Source organism: Fusarium keratoplasticum, chromosome 6, assembly GCF_025433545.1.
Source record: "Fusarium keratoplasticum isolate Fu6.1 chromosome 6, whole genome shotgun sequence".
NCBI lineage: Eukaryota > Fungi > Ascomycota > Sordariomycetes > Hypocreales > Nectriaceae > Fusarium > Fusarium keratoplasticum.
The window spans coordinates 1,977,718-2,001,259 of NC_070534.1; the positions used below are offsets into that span (position 1 = coordinate 1,977,718).

A 23,542-nucleotide genomic window follows, 5' to 3' on the forward strand; every position below is an offset into this window, starting at 1 on the left:
AATCCTTCAGGCACAACCGAACAAGGTGATATGTCAAAAGGCAGTATGCCAAGACATGGATTTTGAGCTCGCTTGCGCAGAGCCATACAGCTTACCCGGGCGTCAACTAAATTGGTCCGCAGCACAAACAGTTGAGGCTTTTACACGCCTGCCAAGACGCCATGACTGGAAGGTTCCTTAAATGCGACCACAGAGCGCTCGGATTTACCAAACTCGGACAATCTCATGACCTTGCACTGATTCAGGCCCATATGGATTTCAGGCTGTATTTCCACCACCAGTGTATATATACGTCATCGCTTTCCCGTAAAATGTTGTATTGAGCTTACTTGCACTACATTCAACTTCATGATTTTGGTCTATATCTAAATTCGCTCACCAATACTCGCCTTTATCGGCCAGAGAGTAATCATGGAAAAGGAAAACCTTAAGATGGCTGAGAACTCTGCAGAGGCCGAGCAACCAGCTGAGCAACCAGCTGAGCAACCAGCTGAGCAACCAGCTGAGCAACCAGCTGAGCAACCAGCTGAGCAACCTCCGTCATATGATGCCACTCATCAACAAGAACCTTCTGCACCCGAAGACCTACCCATTCTCGTACTCGATGACTGCCGCATCTACTCTGCATATGCACCCTCTCGCACTCTATACGAGCTCAACAGTCCCCCGGCCTACAATACGACCGATGTCTATGGCATCGAAAAGATGCGATATCGCGTCGCCAACTCAGACTCGGAACCAAGCCTCAAGTCTCGTCTCGACCACATATACGACTTTAAAGCCGAATTTGTGAGCAAAGGCGAATTTGGGGGAGCGAACGGAAAGAATGTCGTTCTCACGGGGCAGACAAGCCAGAAGCGGACATTTCCCAAAGTGACAATGTCGCAGGGCTTGTCTACCAGTTCTTTCAAGGTTGAAGGACTCCTCAAGGCGGATACTGATTTGCGAGGTCGACTTAGTCGAGGGAAGGCAAACACAATAATTTGGAAGGATGCTGAAGGGAAGGTCATTGCTGAGGAAACACGCCCACAACGCGGCAAGGAGGGTAAGATTGAGGAGCCGCCTCGACTTTCGATCAAGGCAACAGTTGAAGAGAAGCTGTTTGATCTGCTTGTCGCTTGTTGGTGCGCTCGCGTGTGGAGGGATGCTGTCAAAGACCTCCATGAGCCTCTCACGTGGGAACAATGTTTGTATTTCAGGTGCATTGTGAAAACTTGTGCTAACCGTTTGTCGCAGTCAAACGAATCGCTTCCACAAAGACCCCCGGGGCGACGGGTATCTATGGTGGCGCACGTATGGGGACCAGGTACTCATAGCCTGGCAGCCAGCCGGGTAGGAAGCGTTGAGCGACGGTTGCGATTAGTGACTGACGGCACAAGAAATTCTGTTAGAGTTTGACCAGCCAGAGACACTTTTTATGCTTTGAACCAAATAATAGAGGTAGCAGTTGAATGGAAATAGCCTATTAATATCTGTTTGTTCCCTCAAAGGTGTTCCCTCCCGTTTCGACAGCCTTGCAAGGTGTCTCCACAGCCGAGAGGTGCTCATTTCGGCCACCAAGTTGGTAGCGAAAGCAGCTTGTCGGCTCGAGAGGTTAGATCCGTTGGGCCGCTGGGAATTCAGCCGAGATGCTGATCAGCGACAAACGGCAATGAGATTGTTGAAACGATCCATCGCAGACATGTCTGTCAGATCGACAGTACGTATCCACCATTTCGTACCAAGTGCCAACGTAAGGCTGCCAGTTGGTGAATGAAGTCTTGGCCACTGAGCCTGCAGGCCTACCACCAGGCGTTTGCTCACCCTACTGGAAACCGTCTTCACACAGGGAGAGCCATTCACATTCTCTGTCACTGTGACAGTTTCAGAATGTCTAAAAATAAGCGTGCATAATCCCCCGTCAAAGTTGGGGCTGTCGCATAAAAAATGACGGATGACCAATATCTCGCTCAATGCCGTCACACTGCTCATTTCCACCGCATCAGCCAAGAAGGCCGCTAGCGGCAGCTAGAAGCAATGTTTCAAAAATCGACCTTCTTCCTTCAGCTGCCAAACACCGCAGATGCCGAGATGATGCGCCCAGAATCAACACCATCGCCAGCCACCCCGTTCGTTAGACCTGTCTCGCCTCTATCGTCAAGAGCGCATGGTCTGAACGCTCGGGCATTGCTCCCAATCTGAACCAGTCCGGTTTCCCCTTGGCGTCGTCTGGTCGCTCTCACCGGAAAGGACCCCTTTTTAGCGTCGCATCGTGGCGTGAGCTAATTTACCCTGCTGGCACAAATGGCCGTGCTGAGGGGATGGCCAAGGACCAGGGGATAGCTTTTAGGCGAGATGAATAAAAGAAGCTCCTCCCCTCCCGGTGGTCAGGTCTCTTGTCAACTGGCCGAGTCTCTGGATAACTTCATTGTAGGCTTCCAGGGAGTCACATCGGAGGGCAAAGGGTCTATCATGGCTCCGACAAGTCGCATCGCCTTCGTGGCGATGTCATTCCTCCTTTCAGGGCGTTTCGCAGCAGCAGGTGAGTTTGACTAACACGCTCTATCAGTACTGTCTCAGCTGACACGGTATCGACGCGTCCAGACTGCGATATTTCTGGCAACTATACCATTATCGATTCACCCGACGATACCAAAGGAGTTTCCTCCTGCACCGACATCGACGGCTCATTGTCTCTCCTTTTCGATAGCGACCCATCCGCCTGGCCATCCGACAAGGCCTCAGTCGACCTCGGCGACATCAGCTCCCTCACTGGCGACCTGGTCATCTACCCTCACAAGCATTCCAAGAAGACGGTGGTCACGGCATCCGACCTCAAGACTGTTGATGGCGAGTTCTCGATATGGAACACAGGTTCGGGTAGCACAATCGACGAGTTCGACCTGTCTTTTAAGGCGCTGGAGGAGGTGGGCAAGAACTATGTCATTACTGGAGGATTCGCGAAGCTCTCGATTGAGCACGACAAGGACGTGACGGTGGGCTCTATGATGAGAGTCACTGACACTCAAGTGGAGGAGCTGGAGTTGAATGGGATTCATACCGTGGATGGCGACTTTTCCATCGATGCGAACGGTGATATGAAGGAGCTTATGGCTGGCGCTTTCACGACAGCGAACAAGGGCTTTGCCATTTCGCAAAACTCTGCTCTGGAGAAGATCTCTTTCCCCAAGCTTAAGACGGTCAAGGGAGACATCACCATCTACAAGAACAGCGCGTTCACCAAGATTGGACTCTCGGCGCTCGAGTTTGCGGGAACCATTTCGGTCACCGCCAACGGAGACAAGCCCGTTGTCATGTTCCCTAGGCTTACAACTCTCGGAAACGGCAACACCACGGCGACTTCGACGTTTGAGGATGTGAGCAAGATTGGGTTTGCGTCGTTGAGCAAGGTCAAGGGTTCTCTCACCTTCCAGTCAACCGCGCTCGAGGACCTCACGATTCCCCTCATCAAGAACCTCGAAGGCACCATCACCGTCGAGGATAACCCCTCTCTGACGACCTTTGCTCTTCCCAGAGTGACTTATGTGCAGGAGATGGACATTAGCGGCAACGATGAGCTCACCAATATCACGGCCAACGCTCTCAAGTCTGCCGGCACCATCTCGATCAAGGGCCCCTTCACCAACGTCGAGTTCTTCAACCTGGAAAAGGTTGAGGGTGACTTCAAGATTTCCGGCGACAAGTCCATGGACTGCAGCTGGTTTGATGCGAACATCAAGAAGATTGTCGAGGGAAAGTACTCATGTGTTGGAGACCACGAGAAGAAGGAGAGGAAGCCCAGTACCGGAGGCATTGAGGACACTGAGGGAAACCCAGAGGATTATATCAACAGCGAGGACGATGACGATGACAGCGACGGAAGTAGCAGTGGGAGCGGAAGCGGAAGCGACAAGAGCTCGGGCAAGGAGGGATCCGACAGCAGCGAAGGAAGCTCCGGCAGCAAGGGCGGCCTCTCCACGGGCGCAAAGGCCGGCATCGCAGTCGGCGTCGTACTAGGAGTCCTTCTCGCCCTCGCCGTTGCCTTCTTCCTCTGGCGCCGACGACGAACATCCGAAGAGCAACCACGCCTCGGCAGCAGCTCCAGCAGCGCAACACGTACAAACCCCTTTGACGGACAACAGCTGGGCGTGCACACCAAGATCGAGGCCAACAACCCGAGCCCATCTCCCAGCCTGGGCACGCTCAACTTTGGGCGCAACTCGCTCATCGAGTCGACGGGGGGTCTGTCCGACGCGTGGAAGACGATCCGACGGGTGAGCGACTCGTCGGGCGGGTCGACGACCAAGGAGGGGGCGAGCATCCTCAAGGAGTGAAAGCAAAGCGTTTTGTTTGAAGTTTTACCAAGTGATACCAAAGTCAAGCCAAGCAAGAAAGTCATTACCTATACCTAGTTAGACGTGGGCAGAAAGCGTACTGCATCTCATAGTGTTAATTTCGTAATTTGGGGAACCATATGAGCAAGACAAGACAAGTCTTCTCTCTCCCGATTCATTTATCACACTCCTTATCACATCCTGCCTGTTCCTCTCTCAACGAAAAAGAATGTCAGAGAACCGCTGAACCACTTAAAGTCCACCAGGCTAAGACACCCTTGTGGAGAATGGCCTGAAGATCCCCAACTGCTGCCGCTCAATCACGGAGCTCACCACCACCGTCTCGAGCATCTTACAGGAAGATGCAGCCCCACAGCATGATTACGAGAGGTGGTTCCTTGCTGCGTGTAACCCCCTCATCAGCCATCAAACAACTTAACCGATCGACGCGCGGCGAAACGGTCGGTGAATTTCTCGAGACAAAAAGCTGTCCTTTCTCGACACGTTCGTTAGATCTTGAACGGTTTCCTGTGACTTCTCTTTCCTGAATTGACCTCTTCTTGTGCCTTTTACCCCTCCAAGATGACGTCGTATCCTCGCCCAGACTTTGAACGCAACCCCCTTCGTTGGGAGACCCTCAACGGACAATGGGACTTTCTCTTTGACGACGCCGACACTGGCCTCGCAGAGAACTGGCAGCGCACCGGCCTTCCTGAAAAGGTCAGCGTCACCACCTCCAACATGCGCGAGGGCGCCTCGGCAGAGAGCGACAGCGTCGTCCAGAAGATCGTGGGCGACACCCAGGCCCTGATCCAGAACAATGTCTTTTCCGCCTCGTCTCAGACGACAAACTCCAAGACCAAGATCAAGGTCCCTTTTGTGTTCCAGTCTCCTGCCTCGGGCATCAATGAGCGAGGTGTTCATGAGGTGCTGTGGTACGAGCGTGCCATTTCTGACCTGCGGAGTGCGCAGGAGAAGGAGCAGGGACATCGCCTTGTCTTGAGGTTTGGTGCTGTCGACTATGAGGCCACTGTCTGGCTAAATGGAGAGTACATTGGTGGTCATCGTGGTGGACATGTTCCCTTCGAGATTGACGCCACTGACGCTGTGAACGCTGCTGGACAGTCGTCCGCTCACCGTCTGACCATCCGCGTCTACGACTCGGCCTATGACTTGACACAGCCGCGAGGCAAGCAATACTGGGGTGCCAAGCCCGAGAGTATCTTCTACACGCCCTCGGGTGGTATCTGGCAGTCAGTCTGGCTGGAGGTTGTTCCCTCAGCTCGCATCGCCGATAGTTCATCCGGCACCGTCATCAAGTCCAACGACATCAACGGAGGGCAGCTCCGCAGTACCATTGTTACCAAAGGCAGGCGAGTTGGCAAGAGCTACAGCGTTGAGCTCGAGGCTAGCTTTGCTGGTGTTCCTGTAGCCAAGTCAGAGAAGAAAGCTCTCCCCCGGGAGACCGACACTGTTGCAGTTGATTTGAGCGTGCGTCTATCCGAAGAGCAGAGGTCCAAGCTGCCTCAGTCCGTTCTCCAAGATGCACCTCTCGATAATGGTTCCTGCTGGCGGGATGGTGTTGCTCTCTGGTCTCCTGAACATCCTCAGCTCTACGACCTCGTCATTCGACTCTACGACGGCTCTGACAAGGTCATTGACGAAGTCAAGACCACCACTGGTATGAGGTCTATCGATTGGACCAAGGGCGATGGTCTCTGGAGACTCAATGACAAGCCTTACTTCCAAGCTCTATGCTTGGACCAGGGCTACTGGCCCGACACATTCATGACGCCCCCAACTCCAGAGAGTCTCAAGACTGACATTGAGCTTGCGAAGAAGATGGGTCTCAACGGTTGCAGAAAGCATCAGAAGGTTGAGGATCCCCTCTTTTACTACTGGGCCGACAAGCTTGGCTATCTCGTCTGGGGCGAGATGGCCAACGCCTACCAGTTCAGCCAGGAGTACGTGGAGCGCTTCAACGCTGAGTGGACTGAGGCTGTGAAGCTGGTTATTAACCATCCATCCGTCGTGACGTGGACTCCTGTCAACGAGAGCTGGGGCTACGGGTCTCTGAAGGACAATGTCGATCAGCGTAACCACATCCGACAACTCTACTACCTGACCAAGTAAGAACCTCGCGGCCATCTTTAGAATTTTACTCACACATAAACAGGAGTCTTGACAACACTCGAAGCATCAACGACAACTGCGGCTGGGAGCACGTCATCACTGACCTCACAACCTTCCACGACTACAGCGACGGCCCAGAGCTCGAAAAGACATGTGCTAGCCTCGACCTCATCACGGGCCAAAAGGCCGGCCGAGACATGTTTGTGCCTGCCATCCCTGGCGTCGAGGAGGGTGCAAAGCACAAGCCCGGCGCACCAGTCATGAACACCGAGTTTGGCGGAGTCAACATTGCCCCGGCCAAGAAGGAAGACGGAGAGGAGAACCGCGACTGGGGATACACGACGGCGACTAACCCCGATGACCTGGTCAAGAGGATCGATAGACTCGTCAGGGGTACGATTGAGGGAGGATACTGCTGCGCCTTTGTCTACACACAGCTGTGAGTACATCGAATCTTGGTCATACTTGGATTTACTAACTGTCTCAAGTGCCGATATTGAGCAAGAGGTCAACGGTCTATACACCTTCAACCGCGAGGAAAAGTTGGACTCGACCAAGGTCAAGGCGCTCATCACGAATGCGATCCAGACTTTTTACAACAGGGTCAACAAGGCTTGAGTGCCAGGCTCAGCAGGAGTAGATGTGGGGTCGTAATGATATAAAGGCCTCTGATAGCTACCAAAGCTGGCAGTTCTATGGCTATAACTACCAATTGAATGAAGAGCCTTCGCCATCATACTTTCCGTTATGATTTTAGATCATGTTGCGTGTTTGCTCCATGAGACAAGAGATATGTGCAAACGGATATGAAAATCCACTCACATCAAGTCTACCTGATTGTTCAAGTACCAATTGGGAAGACCAACGCTTATCAAATTATTCACCCAGGTTTACCTTGGTGATGAGAAGCCTGCCCATTTTGATTGCTCGACGGCTTCGTGTTTATAGCTTGCGTGCCAAGAGATAAGACGCAGCCATGGTAAACAACTACCCATTCACTCTCTTCAGCCAAGGACTTTACTCCGGTAGTAACTGTAACGATTCTTATCATCATTGAAGTGAGGGTACCTGAACGAGCTGTGCCTGAGTACTCAGGTTGAGATCTATGAGATCCAAGTTATAAGCTGAAAACGAGCCCAACTTGGTATTTCTAGGATTCGAACCAACAACTCGTACCTCAGCTTTAGACAATCAAAGCCACCGAGAGACTCGTGGATGTGACAATAACAAATACATCTCCTCCTGCTGTCCAACGCGGCAGCCATCACGCGTCGCTGGACGCCACCTCGCTAAGGTCTCAAAAGTGCATAGTGCAGGGGTGTAGCACACTGTACCCTCAGTCCACGACAGCGCTGTTTGTATGACTGTTTGAGATTCATGAGCTTCATTCCTTGCAAGGTTACAGGCAGATTAAGGCTAAATTTCTCGTCTGGTCTCCTCTTTCCATTCTCCTCGAGGCTCAATGTCGAGGTCCTCTCCGCAACCCCAACCAACCCCAAGCAGGCGAATAAAGGAATGTTTGCTTTTTACGCACGGTGCTACTTCTCGCGTAGCAAACAAGCAGGCTGTTTATCTACAATTCACCACAAAACAGCAGAACAAAGTTGAAAAGTCTAGTAAAAAGGTCAATGAGGCATCGCATAAGCTCTCCATGGTTTCAGGCACGTCTACAACCCCAATACAGGCCGCCCATTGCCGTCAAACACTATCATGAGTTCATGACTGCGGGGAGAGCTGTCCAAGTCACGTGATCTTGCATGAGATGATGTTCTCGCGAGCCCAGTCACACGCCCCATGATGATGCGTGGCTGGGGAATCAAGTCAACAACTTGTTCACCACCACCCGCCAGCCCGGCTTTTGCCCGCGGTTGGGATCTCCGTACACGCTGCTCTGCCATCTGCGATATCATACGCCCGAGAGGTCCAATTGAATGCCATAGACCTCCTCCCGCGACCATCTCGCGCCATGCCGACCACCAAACCCAACGCGCCGACCTCCGAGGCTGATGGTCCCCACGACAACATCGACACGATCCGCATCCCAGAGCCCCATGGGGCATATCTCCAGACCCGTGGCGCAAGAGCTGCTCGTCGCATATACAAGGCCATGGGTGTCTGGCCTTGGGACATAGTCCCCGAGGCGCCCCCAAAGATGTGGGCCATTAACCTGCTCGAGGACCTGGCGCTGGTCGCGGATCATGTCGCGAGGAATCCCGGAGACACCTTGGAGGATCTCCAGGGGGAGCTGCGAAAGTCCCTAGCGCGCGACCGGAAACCTTCCTATGCTGGTAAATTGATGGCGCAGGATGTCCATGCAGCAAAGAAGCGTTTCGTGCGAACAATCCCACAATCGCCAACTCGAGATCTCCAAGATGATGGGACTGGCGATGACAGCGGCACCGTCGAGCGACGATCAGGACGACGACGAAGAACGACAAACTACAGCGCCCCAGACTCGCCCACCGATCCTTCTCGATCGCGTCGCCATACTTCCTCAGAGGAAAGCGAGGAGCACATGGCTTCATCCATTACTGTTGCCTCCGAGTTTCCTCCATCTCCTCCTCTTCCTCGCAGTGTCAGAACGCTCAAGCGACCGGCTACCACGATACCCAGTCCGATAGAGAAGCGCATCCGCCACAGCTCGCCAGAAGGCTCGCGCTTGTCTGCTGCGCAGAGTTTGATGATGTTCAGTTCCCCAATGGCTACTTACCAAATGGCTACATCTTTTGGCCCGAACGCTACAGTAAGTTCCTACTATAAATTGCCATTCGCGATAATCCAGGTCACTAACACAAACAGTCTAATGCGACTCGGTCCCTCGATGCCAGCAATCTCTACGAGCCCCTCCAGTCCGCGACAAATGTCTACACCGCGGCCATCGATGGCTACGTCCGGTCAATACGCGCTAACCTCGCTGTTGCCCAAAAGGAGATATTTCCACATCGAACCACACACCAGGAGGCCATGAGCAAGCTTCGCGCAGCTCAGGATCGGGTGCAGGATATACAGAACGACATCGCAGACTCGCAAGAGAAGCTGCGCAGACTTCTCGAGGAAACTGCTCAGCAAGACGCGATTGCACCCCAACTCCATGCCCTCCAGGAGAACAACATGTCTCTGCCGCCCGAGATTGCACAGGCGATACAGAGCTATGACTCACGGAGGGCAGCTAAGAACGAGGAGGTCAAGAAGCAAGAGGCGACAATAGGTGCACAACAGGCAGAGCTAAAACGGGCGGCGGAAGATCTGGATGCAGCAGAGAAGAACTCCACGGGCCTCGAGACAGACATCCAGGATCTCCAGGCGGCCGTCACACGCGGCACCGAGGCAGCAAGACTGGCCAACATGTTTGGCGTCGTGGTCCAGCTGGGACCAGAGGGCCTGGCGGCCATCGAGCGGATATACCCCGAGATTGGTTCACTGCTTGACTCGCTGCTCGCTTCAAAGAGCAACGGTCAGCAGCAGCAGAACCACCAGGTGCAGGAGATTGTGGACAGGGAGCGGACTAATGGATTGTGAGAATTTGTGTTTGGGATCATGTGTATGCTTCAGGGTTTTGTTGCCAGGCGAGCGACGTTGGAAGAGGTTTCCATAGCGGGATTTGTATGTATCTGTAATCATGAATTTGTATGGGTTTGATCAATTGAGCCATCCGGGTCCAAGCTTTGTGAATAGATAAGGTCTGGTAGCTAAAAGATGACTTGGTGAAGCCTTGCGCAATCAAGACAAAGTGAGCAAGCTAAAAGAAATGCTGAGCTTGAGCTCTAAGTTGGCGATCGTGACATTTGCTTGCTCTGATCCAGGGTAGTCATGAAGCGCAGGTATGGAGTCGCGACCCACGAGTGCTAGCACGTATGATCCCTGCTACCAATGGTCCAAGCATCCAATCACCACGGTTCCGTGGTCTAGTTGGTTATGGCATCTCGTTAACACCGAGAAGGTCCCCGGTTCGATCCCGGGCGGAACCACCATTTTTTGCCCTCGCGCCCATTTCTTTTTACCCCGTGCTGGCCATGAAAGAAGAGAGGGACTTCAGCACCAACAACACAGAGAGGTACTCAACTCAAGACACATGTTTTTTTTTTTTTTCCTTTTTTGTAATCCCCCTAGTTCTTATTAATTTGTACAACATATAGCTCTTACATGAAACTCGTCCAATATCCCACTATCAAGATCCTCCAAAGCCCGTTGCTCTGTTGCGAAACCCTCGAAAATTCCTGACATCTTGTTTACCTTGCCGCACACGATTACATCTTTAATCTGTTGGCTAACATTCCCCTTCATAGTGGAACACCAGTCGCCTCCCACCCTCACGGAACATCCAACCAACACCACAGCACTCCCTGAGATGTTCTATAAACTCTGTTCCTGGTCGAAGTCGAGAGGCCATCGCTCTAAATACCTCTTCTGGAACTATGTCGCGCGGCACAAACTCCTCCTGCACCAGACGTGGCAATATTCCGAGAAACTTCTTCCTCAGAAGATAGTCGCAGCCTTGACATTCGCTCCCATACTCGAGGCCAGAGCTGGTTAGAGAAGGCATTCGAATGGCCGCCATCCCGGGATATTTGTCGTGCAACTGGTAGTCGAATGGGAGTTTGGATAGGTCGCAACCTGGTGGCTGCAAGGGGGCTTTGTGGAACTCCTCAAAAATCTTGAAGTTGTCGTCATCTATGTCGAAGCTCCGGGTTGGCATGAGCTTGGCCACATTCTCAGGAGAGCCATGTACGTCGATTGCCAACTGCAAGAGCTGTTTGACGCTGACAAGCTGATGCGACTGACGGTGCTCGCGCTTAGCTTCGGGCCTCAACTGATAACGTCCAGGAATGCTTCGCATGATTGGTATTCTTTGTAGTTGTGTGCTGTTAAGGGAGAACCACTTCTTCGCAAAGGACACACCCGTCAAGTGGAAAGTGTAGTTCTTGTCAAGACAGTCGTGGCAGATTCTCTCACATGTTGGGAGGAAGAGAAAACCACCAAACTCGAAGCAGGAGACGCATTTCTGTTCCGAGAGTACTTGTCGAACAAGAGCAGCCGAGTGGTGTTGGAGTAGGCGTGTTTTACCCAGCGCAGCCAGGGCTTTCGGGGAGTATTCCATCACATGACGATATAATCGCAATGCCTCTACGACTGCCTTTCCCCTGAGGGAGGTCCGCAAGAGTCGAGAAAGAGGCTGGAAGTCGATGAGCTTGAGCACCTCGAGGAGAATCTCTGCGGGTAGGAGATCGAGTAGACCAAGTGATGAGCTGTTCGAGGTTCGAGATATCGTTGAAAGCTTTGGTCTGGGGAGATGTCGAATCACTTTGTCGAACGCCAGCCTCGGCGAAGTAGTGAGCTTTTCGATGATCTCATCGGAGAATACGCTTCTGGGGATGACATTGTGGGAAGCCATCGACGCTGCTTCCGTAAAATGGGAGATGGCGTTCTAGTGCCCTGGAATGGTTTGATATTTGAAAGGGCTAGAAAGAAAAGGTAAGGAAGAGACACTGAGGAAGAACGAGAGGCGCGTGATGGTAGAGGTGATGATGATTGTGAGATTGTAAAGAGGTGTTTTGATTCACCGGTGTTGTTTCGCCTGGACCCGGGCTTTTGAAGAACAAAAGCCTAGCTACTGTGCAAGGAGCGGAGTTTGTCTGTTATGAAAAAGTGTGCGTACTGTAACAGAAACCTGCCGGTGTTTGTCACTGATTCACTGTCTATAAGCGCTTGACCTGATCTGCTTTTGGTTTGTAAAAATAGGACTGTAAAGGGGCGTCGTTTTCTCTATTATGTAACCTTTCATGCCGACTTATTCCATAATAGAATTATTGCCCCCTTTATACAGATAATTTCGGCGCAACTCGAGGCAGTCGCTCGTGCCTGGCCATTGACCCAACTCCAACCACCTCACCTCTGTTTTCCTTCATCAACACTTGAAGGAAAATGCCGGATTTCGACTGTTACTGCGCCTTTTGCGGCGTCGTTCTAAACGACAGCCCAGAGATCGGAAGCCGAGACCCGGAAGCTGTGAAAAGACGTGAAGAAAGGTTGGAGAGAAAACTTGAGAGACTTGTTGATTATTCAGACACCGAATCATCCATCGATTATGATCACTGGGAGGAGGATCACCGGTATGATCCTGACCTCGTCAGTCAGGAGAGCCTATGGTGGCTGGGCGAGCTGTCATGCATCGGGTTGAATGCAGATGCTCTTGAAGAGGATAGGTGAGCTGGACCCAATGTTGTTGGTGAGATAGTTCTAACATACGACCAGAACCTTCTTCGCTGATGCTGAGCCTTACGATGACTACGTAAGTCTTGTTTGCGGCTGGATGAACCACACCTAATCTGAACTGTTAGGCTAGGTTGATGCTTATTCCTGGTGATGGTGAGTTCTGGTAATACGAACCTCCAACAATCACTACTGACATTGGTTCAAGATCCAAACCAACCAGACGAGGAAGAAGTTCAATGGCAGGTTCTCTAACCAGGCCTTTAACGTTATGCTGACAGCTCTTAGTTACTTCGAGGTCGATGCCCAGGGACCACCTGTATTCCCTTTCCACCAAGTTTGCTACGAAATCTTCGAGAGAGCCATGGCTTTCACCAAGGGCTCTTCATCGGTGGATGGAAACCTGCTGTACCATGTAATGGCTGGTCTAGCAGGGCATTACCTGTGCCACCTCGAGATCGACTATGGTCCTATGTCTGGGATGGATCATTGCTGGGTGTCCAGACCTGGCGAGGAGGTGAGACCAACACACACACGAACTGTCGACGCCTATGCTGACGGTATTGCCAGTTCACTGTTACCAACCCCAAGGACGTGGATGAATTCTATGACGACCTGCGCGAAGAACTGGCATCGGGCAGCTTCCAGATCTCTCCTGAAGCAATCATCCTGGGGCCTGCCAACCCTCATAACGATCCCTTCTCCAAACTATCCAACGAGCTCATCCGCGAAATCTCAAACTTGCTCCCGTACGACGCGCTGGTGTCTCTGAGTGTCTCGAGGCCTTTCTATCACGACACACTGAGCAATCCTTTTTGGAAATCGCGAATCGCTAGCGACATGCCCTGGCTCTGGGATATGGGTGCTATTGCGGAGACTTCGACCACACAGATTGACTACATGAAGCTGTATGCTTGGCTTGAGTTTGTGACAACGCCTAAGTTCGGAGTTGCACCTCCCTTCCTGGCCATGGCCAACAGGAGACGGATCTGGCAGCCCTGCATGGAGCTCGCACGCCACTGCAAGGAGGTCAGAAAACCGCAATACGCAACGGAGCCGGAGCCCCAGATTGTTGAACAGGCTCGACTGCATACGTTGTTCAAGGTTGCTCCCATTCAGGTGCAAAAACAAGGTTGCACCAGGCGGACAACCAGGGTGACAACCAGCTCGATGATCTGGCTTTATTCGTGGGGAGATTTGGAGAAGTGTCGATTCGGAGGCTGCTTCATCGAATCATTTTGGAATGCAGACGGCCTCCTGATCGGGCTTGGCGTCGTCTTTGGAAGCGATCGGCGCATCCTTGGCGCTGAGACTGGGGAGAAAGATGTGGCACGAATAGGTGGCAACGACTGGATAAGCCAGATGTCGGTTTGTATCGATGGGCACGAAACGTTGGGGACCAGGGAAGTCGGGATCAAATCAGTTGGGATCAGAGGCATCCGTGTGAGTTTTGCCAGACCTGACAGAATGGCATGTGTTGAACCAGGAAAAGACTAACCGTTGTCAGATTCACCTTCGATCAGGAGCCACGTTCTCAATAGGCGTAGCGAGCTGTTATCATGAGACCAGACTGCTCTGCACCTCGAAGAACAAATGCCTCGTCGGCGTGGAGGGACACATTCGCTTAGTACGTGTCGATGATTTAATGGTGTGGACTCGACTAAATATCAAGTAGGACGGCGTCATATCCCGAATCGGCATCCTAGAGGCGCCAATCCCTGAGTCGAAGCCTTGTCGGCTTTGGAACAAGCCTGGACCTCTGGCGCGGAGGCTTCTTTGGGCGTCAGTCATTCATCAGCTGTGGGAGCGTAGCAACCTCTCAAAGATTGGCTGCGACAGCAATACGCCGGCCCTGGGAAAGATTGGCCCGAAGATGACTTGACGCATCTGGACTTGGATGGAGCAGGCGGAGAGAGGATTGTCGAGATTGGAGTGCCCAAGTCCGAAGTTTTGAACGGACTCATGGTTTGTGCTGACCTTTTCCCCATCCTTGGTATAGAGCTGACTGATCCGGGCTTGCAGTTGAAAACGAACAGAGAGAGATTCGCAATCTTTGGTCAAGGAGAACCAGAACCAGGAAACTGGAGAATGGTTCGGGTCCCAGAAGGACACTGCATCCAAGGCATCGCAGCAACGTTTGGGAAGGACCGCATCACTAGTGTAAGTCAACCTTGACATTCTTTACTGCCCGAGCCTCTCACTAACCTGAATGTAGGCCGGGGGACCCATGTCTTCCGTTGTAATGCTTCATGGGTATTCCTACACGTGATGTCACGGTGAGGTTTGACCTCCTGACACGGCTGGTTGAGGACGTTCGTTGGTGGTCTGTCTCTACTGCGGAGAGGAGGAGAGTCTCGAAATCGCCCAACAGGGTATTCTGGGTGACCTTGTCTGGCTGATGAAGCCCTTTTTTGATCAGTTGTTTACGCTTCTTGTCTCTCGAGAAGCCTTCATGTATGCATAGGTTTGGTCTGGTGCATGAGCCAAGTAGGAGCATTATCAATGTCCGAGTTAGAACTTATTCCTATTAATTTCTCCCGTTGAACGGTTGCTCATTGCTTTAGATGACCCGAATCAACAACCTTCTCTCCGAGACTCTGTCCACGTCATGCCTTTATGTACAGCAATCGAATCCAACGGTATAGCCTCCAGCCCAACATCTTTCGCATAGACTGTCCTCTCTACCACTGTGCTTTGCTCGTTGATATAAGACTCGGGCCACAGGACAGGCTCCTCTGCTGAGTCGTTGTCGTGCAGCCTCTTGAATGGTCCGTCTTTTGTCTGGACCTTGTTCTTGTTGGTTGACTTTGACCCTGTGCCGCCGATCGTTACAAGACCAGAAGAAGTGTGTTCTCGTTCTTTCGAGGATCCGCCGATGAAGCGACCGAAGAGAAGGTGCATGACGGGTTGCATCGTAGGGAGGCTCGCGCATAGTAGTCCGATCGTAGGTTCGACTGTCGTCCATATCCAGCAGGGTCCGATGAGTTCTGGCTAATGTTAGCGAGATATGACAAGAATGGGGTTGGTGTGTGTTGCTCACCAGTAAAGTCTGCATCAACTCCAGCATTGACGAGGTCAATGACGACCTTGAGGCGAATGCAGCTAATCACGACGACACTATTGCAAGTCAGTATGCATAGGACCTTGGCTGAAGAGCCAGAGATGGACGTACATCCCTCCGAGGAGGAAAATTCCGATGATGGCAAGCTTTTGCGACCTGCGAACCTGCAGCTTCGAGACCTCGTACACAGGCAAGCATAGAATCAAGGCGTCGGTGATAATGTTGGGAATAGAGTTGCCGAGAAAGAACTGGTTCTTATCCAGACAGTGTCCCCCCTCCATGAAGGGGTGCCATGTCTTCTGGACAGGCACGCACTGGAAGATGGAGACGAAGATCACGGCCACCCACCAGGCAAAGGTCATGCCGCCGAGGACGTATCCGCCGAATTTCATGAATCGGGTCGGGAAGATGCGGCAGTACATTAAGAGGATGGCTGCTTTGATGGTGCAGAGGACGGTGCCGTAGGTGAATTCGCCGATGAAGAGGCACTGAAGATGTTTCTTAGATTGAGTGTCAATTAAACAGGATGGGACCACTCACCAGCATTGATCTCCCAAAGATATCTTGATCCTCCATTAGCACAACGGCCAAATGCCTCCCGACACCTCCATAATGAACAGCTAGCGCCTTGATCAGCCTTGTCTCCTCGCGTTGAGCCAGCAAGGTACTCACCACAAATGCCCAAAATCGCCACAGACCAAAGCAGAGGCTGTCAAACATTAACAATAGAAAGGGCAAACACGCTGCTGGACGTACAAGCGATATCAATATCAGCCAATCATCGATCCCAATATTGATCCGTTTCCTCCATCTCGACCAGAACCGAACGGCAACAATGATCGTTGCAACCGGAATCATGGCAGCGCAAACGCCCACCACCCTAGCCCCTTCATCATAGGCCAAGAACTCGGGTGGAAAATCGGAAGGGCTCGTCATGATTATTGTGAAAAGAATATGTGACGATGGAAACCAAGCTCCCAGAAACACGCCGACCAAGACATTGGAAGAGCCGAAAGTCTGGTTTCGTTACCACGGACTCGGGTGCTCCCACATCCAAGATCGAGTCTGTGGCTAATAAATGGGAAACCATCTCAAGGCACCCCCTTAACCGAGGGAGGAACCATTATGGGTCGAGTGCAAGGGGAATTTGAGTTCAGCTGTAACTGGACCTTGCATATCGCAGAACCAACAACGCTTGGCAGAACCAACAACAATCTGCAGGAACCAAATCCTTGGCACCCATTCCAGGGAGTCCCACATCTCGCATAGACGGGGGCTCGTCACAGCGGGAGGTATTACCAGAAATGTGGTGAGCGGCGTCTCCTGGCGGGCCCGTGGGTAAGACACGGAAGGATTCGTCGTCGTATGATGCCCTGTACTTGAGGCTATACCCGCCCCATGTGGAACCTGCAGCACGAAGTGTCAATGCTTGATCCTGAATCGGAACTGTTTCGGTGTTTTTGAGGCTCAAGCTGCCCGGATCGCCGGATATAACTACCCGCACTGCGCCGCCACTGTCCACTTGGGTTCACAGTTACTTTTTTCTTCCCCCCTCGGTTACATCTCGCAGATCATAAACAAAGATGGGCTCGGCTAACGATAAACCTGTTTTCCTTGTCGTCACCGGGGCATGGCATCCACCCGTCTGCTACGACTCCCTCAAGAACGAGCTCAACCGCCTTGGCTACGAATGCGCAATCCCCCAGATGCCCTCGATGGGCTACGGAACACATGGAGTCACCTGGGAGGCCGACAAGGCAAAGGTGTTGGAGACGGCTGAGCCTTACTTTGATGAAGGTAGAGAGGTGGTCCTCGTCGGCCACTCGTACGGAGGCATCCCCGCCACGGTCGCCACAGAGGGACAGGGGGTCCATGAGCGAGCTGAGCGAGGGCTGAAGGGTGGATTCCGTTCCATCGTCTTTCTTGCGGCTTTTGCGGTTCCCGTCAAGGGTTGGGATTTGTTGACGACTTTTGGTGGAGCTTGGCCTGACTGGCAAAACACCCAAGAGGCTTACACGAAGGCAAGCATTTACAACCATGTTTTCAGCTGTCACTCTAACATGATTGTCACAGAACAAGCAGTCTACCATCAATGAGAAGGGTTTTCAGATGCTCTATAACGATACCACAGAAGAAGAAGCAAGAAAAGTGTACGCAAACTTGCTGCCGCACTCCCAAGACGCGTTCGAGACAGGCATCGACTTTATCGCGACCGACATAACCATCCCAAAGACCTATATAATCTGCGAGAACGACCTCATCTTCCCTCTGGCTCTTCAGGAGCAGCTGGTCAAGTTGACGCCTGGTATGAAGGAGAGGAGGATAGCGGCTGGCCACAGCCCGTTCCTGGGCAAGTCTCCTGAGACTTGCAAGATTCTCGTCGAAATTACCGAGGGCCAGTAAGCTTGGGAGGGAGTGCTTAAGTGATACGCATTAAGGGAAGCGACATGAGATGGGATCACGGCGAGGAGGTGTCCCGTCGATCATAGAGATTGACTAGATCTAGGTAGACATTGATAGGTTACGCATATCCGTGGATATATAAACACAAGCACGCCATTGTAGGAAAAAAATTCACTTCTCTCTAGACACTATTTGGATAACATCAAGGACCACAGTTGACACATAAGTTTTCGTCTTTGTCTGGATACCTGTATTTGAATTAATAGTTGAGCACCGGTTTGCAGCTTTGCAAAATGGAAACAATGGCAGTTTGTATTCAATTTCTACCACAATAGTTCTGCAAACACGCTATCAAGTCCTTAGCCGCTCGTTATGCACATATGCTCTCTTCTCGTGACATGCCCAATCAATCGATGCTTCATCAGAACAACACTGGCCACTCATCAGACCAAGCATCACTGCCCGAAGATCCCGTTTCTGGCTCCTCAGACTCAGAGTAGGTGCTGGACATCGATTGTTGCTTTCCCCTGGAACTCTCCTCGCCGACGTCTGTGCTATAAAGATCCTGCCAGTACTCCTGTCGCATGCGAGAAAGACGCCTCAAGTCCCCTGACGCGCCGAGGTAGCCTACTTTGACGTTGGGAACACCCCAATTTCGGACTGACTGGAGCAAGTCTTCGTCTCGGCCTTCCTGAAGGCGCTCCTCAAACTCGTCGCCCACCCAAGTCGGAAAGCCTGCCCAGGCGGCTGCATAGGGTTCAACCAGACTTAAACCGACAACGAACTTGCTGAGATCTCTGAATGAAGAGATTTTTCGGACTTCTTCAAGGTGGCAATCCGCAGCGTCGCAGTCGATCCATTCCAAGGGTTGTGTTTCGGCTCCGGGGCCAAAGATGCCATTGGCTATGAACAGTTGTTCAAGGTGAGGCATGACGCGCAGAGCGCCCATTATTTTTATCAGCAGGTCAGGGGAGGAAGGGTCCGTCATATTGAGCACTCGGTCGAAAGGAAGAACAAGTCGTCTGACGCTGAGTAGATCTAAAGGCATAAACTGCGCCAGGTTGTATGGGAGGGCTAACAGCATATCGTCGAAGTAGCGGCCTTGGGCGTCAATTACATACCTCTGGAATTGGATTATATTGGGATCTCTGAGGAAAAGCGCATCGCGTCGAAAGTTAAACCAAGTCCGGGCTTCGGAGGTGCGCGTTGAGAAAGCGAGTTCGTATCCGAGTCGCTTCAAGCGGTTTCGAGAGTCGCGGCATGTGTGCAGCAGAGGCGGTATTGGAGCTTTGGAGTAGAGGCTCGAGCTTCGACATAAATTCCATGCGGGCTCAGGTCGATGAGCAAGCCAGACGGGATCGAGGCGAGGGCAACTTTGGGATGGCTTCCACGGATCAGGCTGAGCAGGCGACTGGCTGATTGGTTCATGGGGTTCCAGGATCTGCGGATCCCATCCTGGTAGCTCCAAGACGTAAGGGCGCCAGTAAGGAGCAAAATATGCCAGAGAAGGATGTATAAAAGGCCGTTTGCCGGCGAATTGGAGCTGGTACAGAAATGCGAGCACGTCAGGGGAAGAGACCTGAGGGCTCTCTTCGACTCTGACGATACGTGGAGGGGTCGCAAGAAGGCAAATCTCGTCTCGGATATAGTCGGGAAGGCCGAAAAATGGATTAAAAGTATATCGATTCATTGTTATTGGATTTTTGTTGGAGGCCATGATGATGGTACGGAGATGAACGAGGTGCGAGTTTCTGCGGGAGGCAGGTTGGGTTTCATGACCGCTACCTGGCTTGGCGTTCGTTCCAGAACTGATGGCTCTTTCCAAAAGACGTATGAGAGATCGTTGAGAAGTTGAGGGGAAGGTTGAATGGGAAAGGAGGGAGGTAGCGTCTATTAAGGAAGAAGGAAGTTACTGTGGCAGTTGGTAACAGAGGAGAGCTGGCTTTGGATAACTCTGAATTGCACTCAAAGGAGTGATAAAAAGCTGTTAGAGACGAATCAGGCATATATATATATATATATATACATACTGAGAAACTGTCACCAGGTATCCAATAAACATTGCAATGAACCTTAGCTTGATGGTGACTTAGTGATTGATGGTGACACTTCCTTTACATAATCAGAGAGTGCCAGGCACAGGAGCAATGAGAGCAGTTTTAAGCGCGTTAAAACCATTCCATGGAGCCCCGTGATTGGGTCATTCATCGATGGGGTAGAGCTACCTTTGATCTGCGCATGATGCACCGCTTGTGTCTGTAACACGTTGCTTTGTAGGAACAGGGCATGTAGGACAATCAGCAACATATTTATCTCTTTCAATAATGGTATCTCTCGAACAATACGCTATAGTGGTTCTGCAATTGTACACCTGACCTTGACATCCACACCCTCTAACTAGAGCCCTTCTCTTGCATCTCGCCCGTCGTATCATCAGTAGCTCTGCCTCCCTCGCCGCTCAGAACCTTGACTCCAGGCTCAAAGCTCTCGCTTCTGTTGATGGGGGGTCCCTTGAAGTGCTTTCGAGCATAGGCAAAGTACCAGATAAAGGCGATGGCGGCAAACCCGGCCCAGACGACGGAAGCATAGTTCATGGTGCCTGCATCGACGGGAAGCGACACGGGCATGCAGAAGATAACGACGGAGAAGACGATCCAGACGACGCAGATTCCGTTGATGATTGGGCCAAACTTTCCAAGAGGGTAAGGCGAGTGCTGGACGATCTTGCGTCGGCGGATGAGGTTGACCAGGACGGGAACACCGTACGAGGTGGACAAGCAAATGGTGGCAACGCCAGTGAAGGAGTTGAAGGCAGCCGAAGAGCCAAAGTAGATGCAGCCGAGAATGCAATCGATGACAGTGGACAAGACGAGCGCCCAAACAGGCATGTCAAGTTTGTGGTTGACACGAGACCACAGCTTGTATCCTGGGATAGCACCATCACGGGCAAAGGCGTAGGTGCAGCGGGAAGCGGCAGTGAGGGCTCCGATACCGGCGAACATGAGGATTCCGAGGATGAGGAAGAGAAGACCGAAGCCGCCGGCGGCAGAACCAGTCACGACCTTGAACAGAGTGCCAATGGGCTGCGAGTTGGCCACAGCAAGAAGCATCTGAACATCGGGGAGGACAAAGAGGATGGGCACCAGGTAGATGACGCCAGTGACGCCGGCGGCGGCGACGGAGAGGACGATGGCCTTGGGGACTTCACGCTCGGGGTTCTGGACCTCCTCACACATGGCAGCGACCATGCCGTAGCCAGTAAGGACATAGGCACCTATACACATTAGTACTGGAAGTGAATATGGGTGTTGATGTTGTTACCTTGCAACAGACCAACAAAGAACGACCATCCCGAGGGCCAACCACTCGCCGAGGCATCATAATGGCTAAAGACAAACTCGCCAGACCGGCGAGTATCAGCCATGGTCAACAATGTGACAATGATGATGATAACACTCGCGCCGGTCCAGTAAATGCAGACCTTGTTGATAAGATCCAGGTATCGAGAGCCAAAAGCATTCACCAACGCACACACGAGCATAACAGCCCAAAAGCACAGCACAGTCTGCCACTCATTGGCCACAAAATCCTCGTTAAAGATAGAGATGGCGCTAAGGATGAGTTGCGCTCCCGAGAAGTTAATGGACAATGTGACGGTCCAGTTGCCGACAAGAGTGAGCCAACCATCAACGAAGCTGACCAAGGGCGCATAACGTTCCGTACTGAGCATGGCACTCCAATAATACACGCCTCCGGATGTGGGGAAGACGGCGCAGATCTCGGCGAGTGAGGCGGCGATGCATAGCGAGATGAGCGACACGAGGACCCAGCCCCAGATGACGGTGACGGCCTGGCCGTTGGTCAGGGTGATGTACATTGTCGTCGAGAGACCGAACGGTACGGCCATGATGGCGAATGAGAGGCCCAGGACGCTGAGCATGCTCAGGTTCCGCGGCAGCTCCGCCTTGTAGCCCAGGCGGGCGAGCGCCTGGTCGGCGTCGTTGCTCGTGCCGTGTTCCATTGGCGGCGACGCGACGGGATTTTGCTGTCACGTGATGGTGAGAATCTGTAGATGGCACGCTGGCCCTGACAGGGAGAGAGTGTGATTGCAGTTGAGAAACGACAAGGAAGGTCGCGGGGTATCACAAACAAGAAACAGAAGGTGGGAAAGGAGGTTTAAGTTATGTCAAGGAGAAAGAGGAGACCTTTGGCGAAATCAAGGCAGGCCTGGACACGACACGAACGGCCCGTCGCTGAGCTGAGGCCCAGTCGGCAAGGTTCACGGGCTGTGGGTGTGGAGGAGGGGCTCCCATGCTCCGCTCCTCCACGATTTATCTCGTGCCTGATCAGGCTAGAAGGTCCGGGGTACACGACAGGAGGCTTGGCCTTTGGGGTTCGCATGTGTCTGCTGAAGCATCGCGGCTATGACTCCGCGCGGTCCGCCGACGACCAAGACCGCGCTGTCTTGGCCAACACATAGAGTCCCTGGAAGCGCTGCCTTCTTTTCCTTCTCGAATATCCTCCTTGGCACTTGGCAGCACTATCGCGCCCTACCTTGACAGATCATGTCCCTTTACGAGATTACGAGGTCCACCTGATAAGCGTTCCCCGGACGCTCAAGCATCGATACAGGTATTTATTGATAATGGGCTCCACTGAAGGAGATAACCGCGCACCGCAGGCGGAATTGACCTTTGCCACACGCGTCAAGGAGCCGAGGCCGCACAAGGCACTTTGGTGAAGAAATAATGAGACACGAGACACGAGACAGCAAAGCCATTTAACATGTCTCGAAGGCTACTCTTTTGTATTTTAATTACTAGTAAAATAATTACAAAATAATGCCAAGGTATCTTTGTAAATACACGTTTATATCGCTATATTCCATCTTATCTGATTTGATTCAATCCTTCTTGCTATCCATATCCTGAGTCGAGGTCTAGCCAACAATCGATCTCTGCCCCGCGCGCCCACACCAGCACAGGCACTCATCACTTGGTGGAGGTTGTCTGACAGCAATTACCACTTGCCTATTCCAGGATCATGCCTCGGGTGGCATGACTCGTATGACTCCTGTCATGACCTCCATTTCCCCGCTGCACTGGTGCCGTTGGAGATATTGGGGCTGACTTTTGGTCTCCATGATCTGAGTCACAACCGCCATACAGAGTTTCAGGTGACGAAATAGTCTCACTCTGGGTTGCAAACGTCGATACCTAATTTACTTTTCGGTTTGCATCTTGTGCTTAACGTTCCACTTGTCTTTTCGCGTGGCTTTCTGGATGTCCATCCCATCGAAGTCGCCAGGTCTTGACTTAACCTATACTCATTTCGTGACGTCATCACGCGCTGAAGCGCACATTGGCAGCCAGGTGGCGTTGAACAGGAAAAAGAAAGTGAAAGTGCAGGCACAGAAACAGGA

The 23,542-nt window shown here is 52.2% G+C and overlaps 10 protein-coding genes across 10 annotated transcripts; 6 read left to right on the forward strand and 4 right to left on the reverse strand.

The window, feature by feature from the left end:
- Positions 1 to 411: 411 nt before the first annotated feature.
- Positions 412 to 1,316, forward strand: NCS57_00858100 (uncharacterized protein; the record flags this gene model as incomplete). The annotated part of the gene is made up of 2 exons (XM_053058392.1): positions 412 to 1,186; positions 1,237 to 1,316. The coding sequence occupies 2 exons, from the start codon at positions 412 to 414 to the stop codon at positions 1,314 to 1,316; spliced, it is 855 nt and encodes a 284-aa protein (XP_052912223.1).
- Positions 1,317 to 2,334: 1,018 nt separating this feature from the next.
- On the forward strand, positions 2,335 to 4,313 carry NCS57_00858200 (uncharacterized protein; the record flags this gene model as incomplete). The annotated part of the gene is made up of 2 exons (XM_053058393.1): positions 2,335 to 2,521; positions 2,584 to 4,313. 2 exons carry the CDS (start codon positions 2,335 to 2,337, stop codon positions 4,311 to 4,313), a joined length of 1,917 nt encoding a protein of 638 aa, XP_052912224.1.
- A 582-nt stretch (positions 4,314 to 4,895) lies between these two features.
- NCS57_00858300 (uncharacterized protein) lies at positions 4,896 to 7,064 on the forward strand (the record flags this gene model as incomplete). Its single annotated transcript, XM_053058394.1, has 3 exons — positions 4,896 to 6,442; positions 6,490 to 6,885; positions 6,935 to 7,064. The coding sequence occupies 3 exons, from the start codon at positions 4,896 to 4,898 to the stop codon at positions 7,062 to 7,064; spliced, it is 2,073 nt and encodes a 690-aa protein (XP_052912225.1).
- A 1,348-nt stretch (positions 7,065 to 8,412) lies between these two features.
- Positions 8,413 to 9,965, forward strand: NCS57_00858400 (uncharacterized protein; the record flags this gene model as incomplete). Its single annotated transcript, XM_053058395.1, has 2 exons — positions 8,413 to 9,189; positions 9,246 to 9,965. The coding sequence occupies 2 exons, from the start codon at positions 8,413 to 8,415 to the stop codon at positions 9,963 to 9,965; spliced, it is 1,497 nt and encodes a 498-aa protein (XP_052912226.1).
- A 748-nt stretch (positions 9,966 to 10,713) lies between these two features.
- Positions 10,714 to 11,838, reverse strand: NCS57_00858500 (F-box domain-containing protein; the record flags this gene model as incomplete). Its single annotated transcript, XM_053058396.1, has 1 exon — positions 10,714 to 11,838. One exon carries the CDS (start codon positions 11,836 to 11,838, stop codon positions 10,714 to 10,716), a length of 1,125 nt encoding a protein of 374 aa, XP_052912227.1.
- Positions 11,839 to 12,368: 530 nt separating this feature from the next.
- On the forward strand, positions 12,369 to 14,925 carry NCS57_00858600 (uncharacterized protein; the record flags this gene model as incomplete). The annotated part of the gene is made up of 8 exons (XM_053058397.1): positions 12,369 to 12,649; positions 12,699 to 12,735; positions 12,865 to 13,173; positions 13,227 to 14,024; positions 14,164 to 14,283; positions 14,469 to 14,621; positions 14,679 to 14,816; positions 14,872 to 14,925. 8 exons carry the CDS (start codon positions 12,369 to 12,371, stop codon positions 14,923 to 14,925), a joined length of 1,890 nt encoding a protein of 629 aa, XP_052912228.1.
- A 305-nt stretch (positions 14,926 to 15,230) lies between these two features.
- NCS57_00858700 (uncharacterized protein) lies at positions 15,231 to 16,653 on the reverse strand (the record flags this gene model as incomplete). The annotated part of the gene is made up of 4 exons (XM_053058398.1): positions 15,231 to 15,643; positions 15,697 to 15,773; positions 15,829 to 16,205; positions 16,258 to 16,653. 4 exons carry the CDS (start codon positions 16,651 to 16,653, stop codon positions 15,231 to 15,233), a joined length of 1,263 nt encoding a protein of 420 aa, XP_052912229.1.
- Positions 16,654 to 17,300: 647 nt separating this feature from the next.
- Positions 17,301 to 18,120, forward strand: NCS57_00858800 (AB hydrolase-1 domain-containing protein; the record flags this gene model as incomplete). The annotated part of the gene is made up of 2 exons (XM_053058399.1): positions 17,301 to 17,738; positions 17,791 to 18,120. The coding sequence occupies 2 exons, from the start codon at positions 17,301 to 17,303 to the stop codon at positions 18,118 to 18,120; spliced, it is 768 nt and encodes a 255-aa protein (XP_052912230.1).
- Positions 18,121 to 18,541: 421 nt separating this feature from the next.
- NCS57_00858900 (2EXR domain-containing protein) lies at positions 18,542 to 19,837 on the reverse strand (the record flags this gene model as incomplete). The annotated part of the gene is made up of 1 exon (XM_053058400.1): positions 18,542 to 19,837. The coding sequence occupies one exon, from the start codon at positions 19,835 to 19,837 to the stop codon at positions 18,542 to 18,544; it is 1,296 nt and encodes a 431-aa protein (XP_052912231.1).
- Positions 19,838 to 20,513: 676 nt separating this feature from the next.
- NCS57_00859000 (uncharacterized protein) lies at positions 20,514 to 22,141 on the reverse strand (the record flags this gene model as incomplete). The annotated part of the gene is made up of 2 exons (XM_053058401.1): positions 20,514 to 21,394; positions 21,442 to 22,141. The coding sequence occupies 2 exons, from the start codon at positions 22,139 to 22,141 to the stop codon at positions 20,514 to 20,516; spliced, it is 1,581 nt and encodes a 526-aa protein (XP_052912232.1).
- Between the last annotated feature and the right edge of the window lie 1,401 nt (positions 22,142 to 23,542).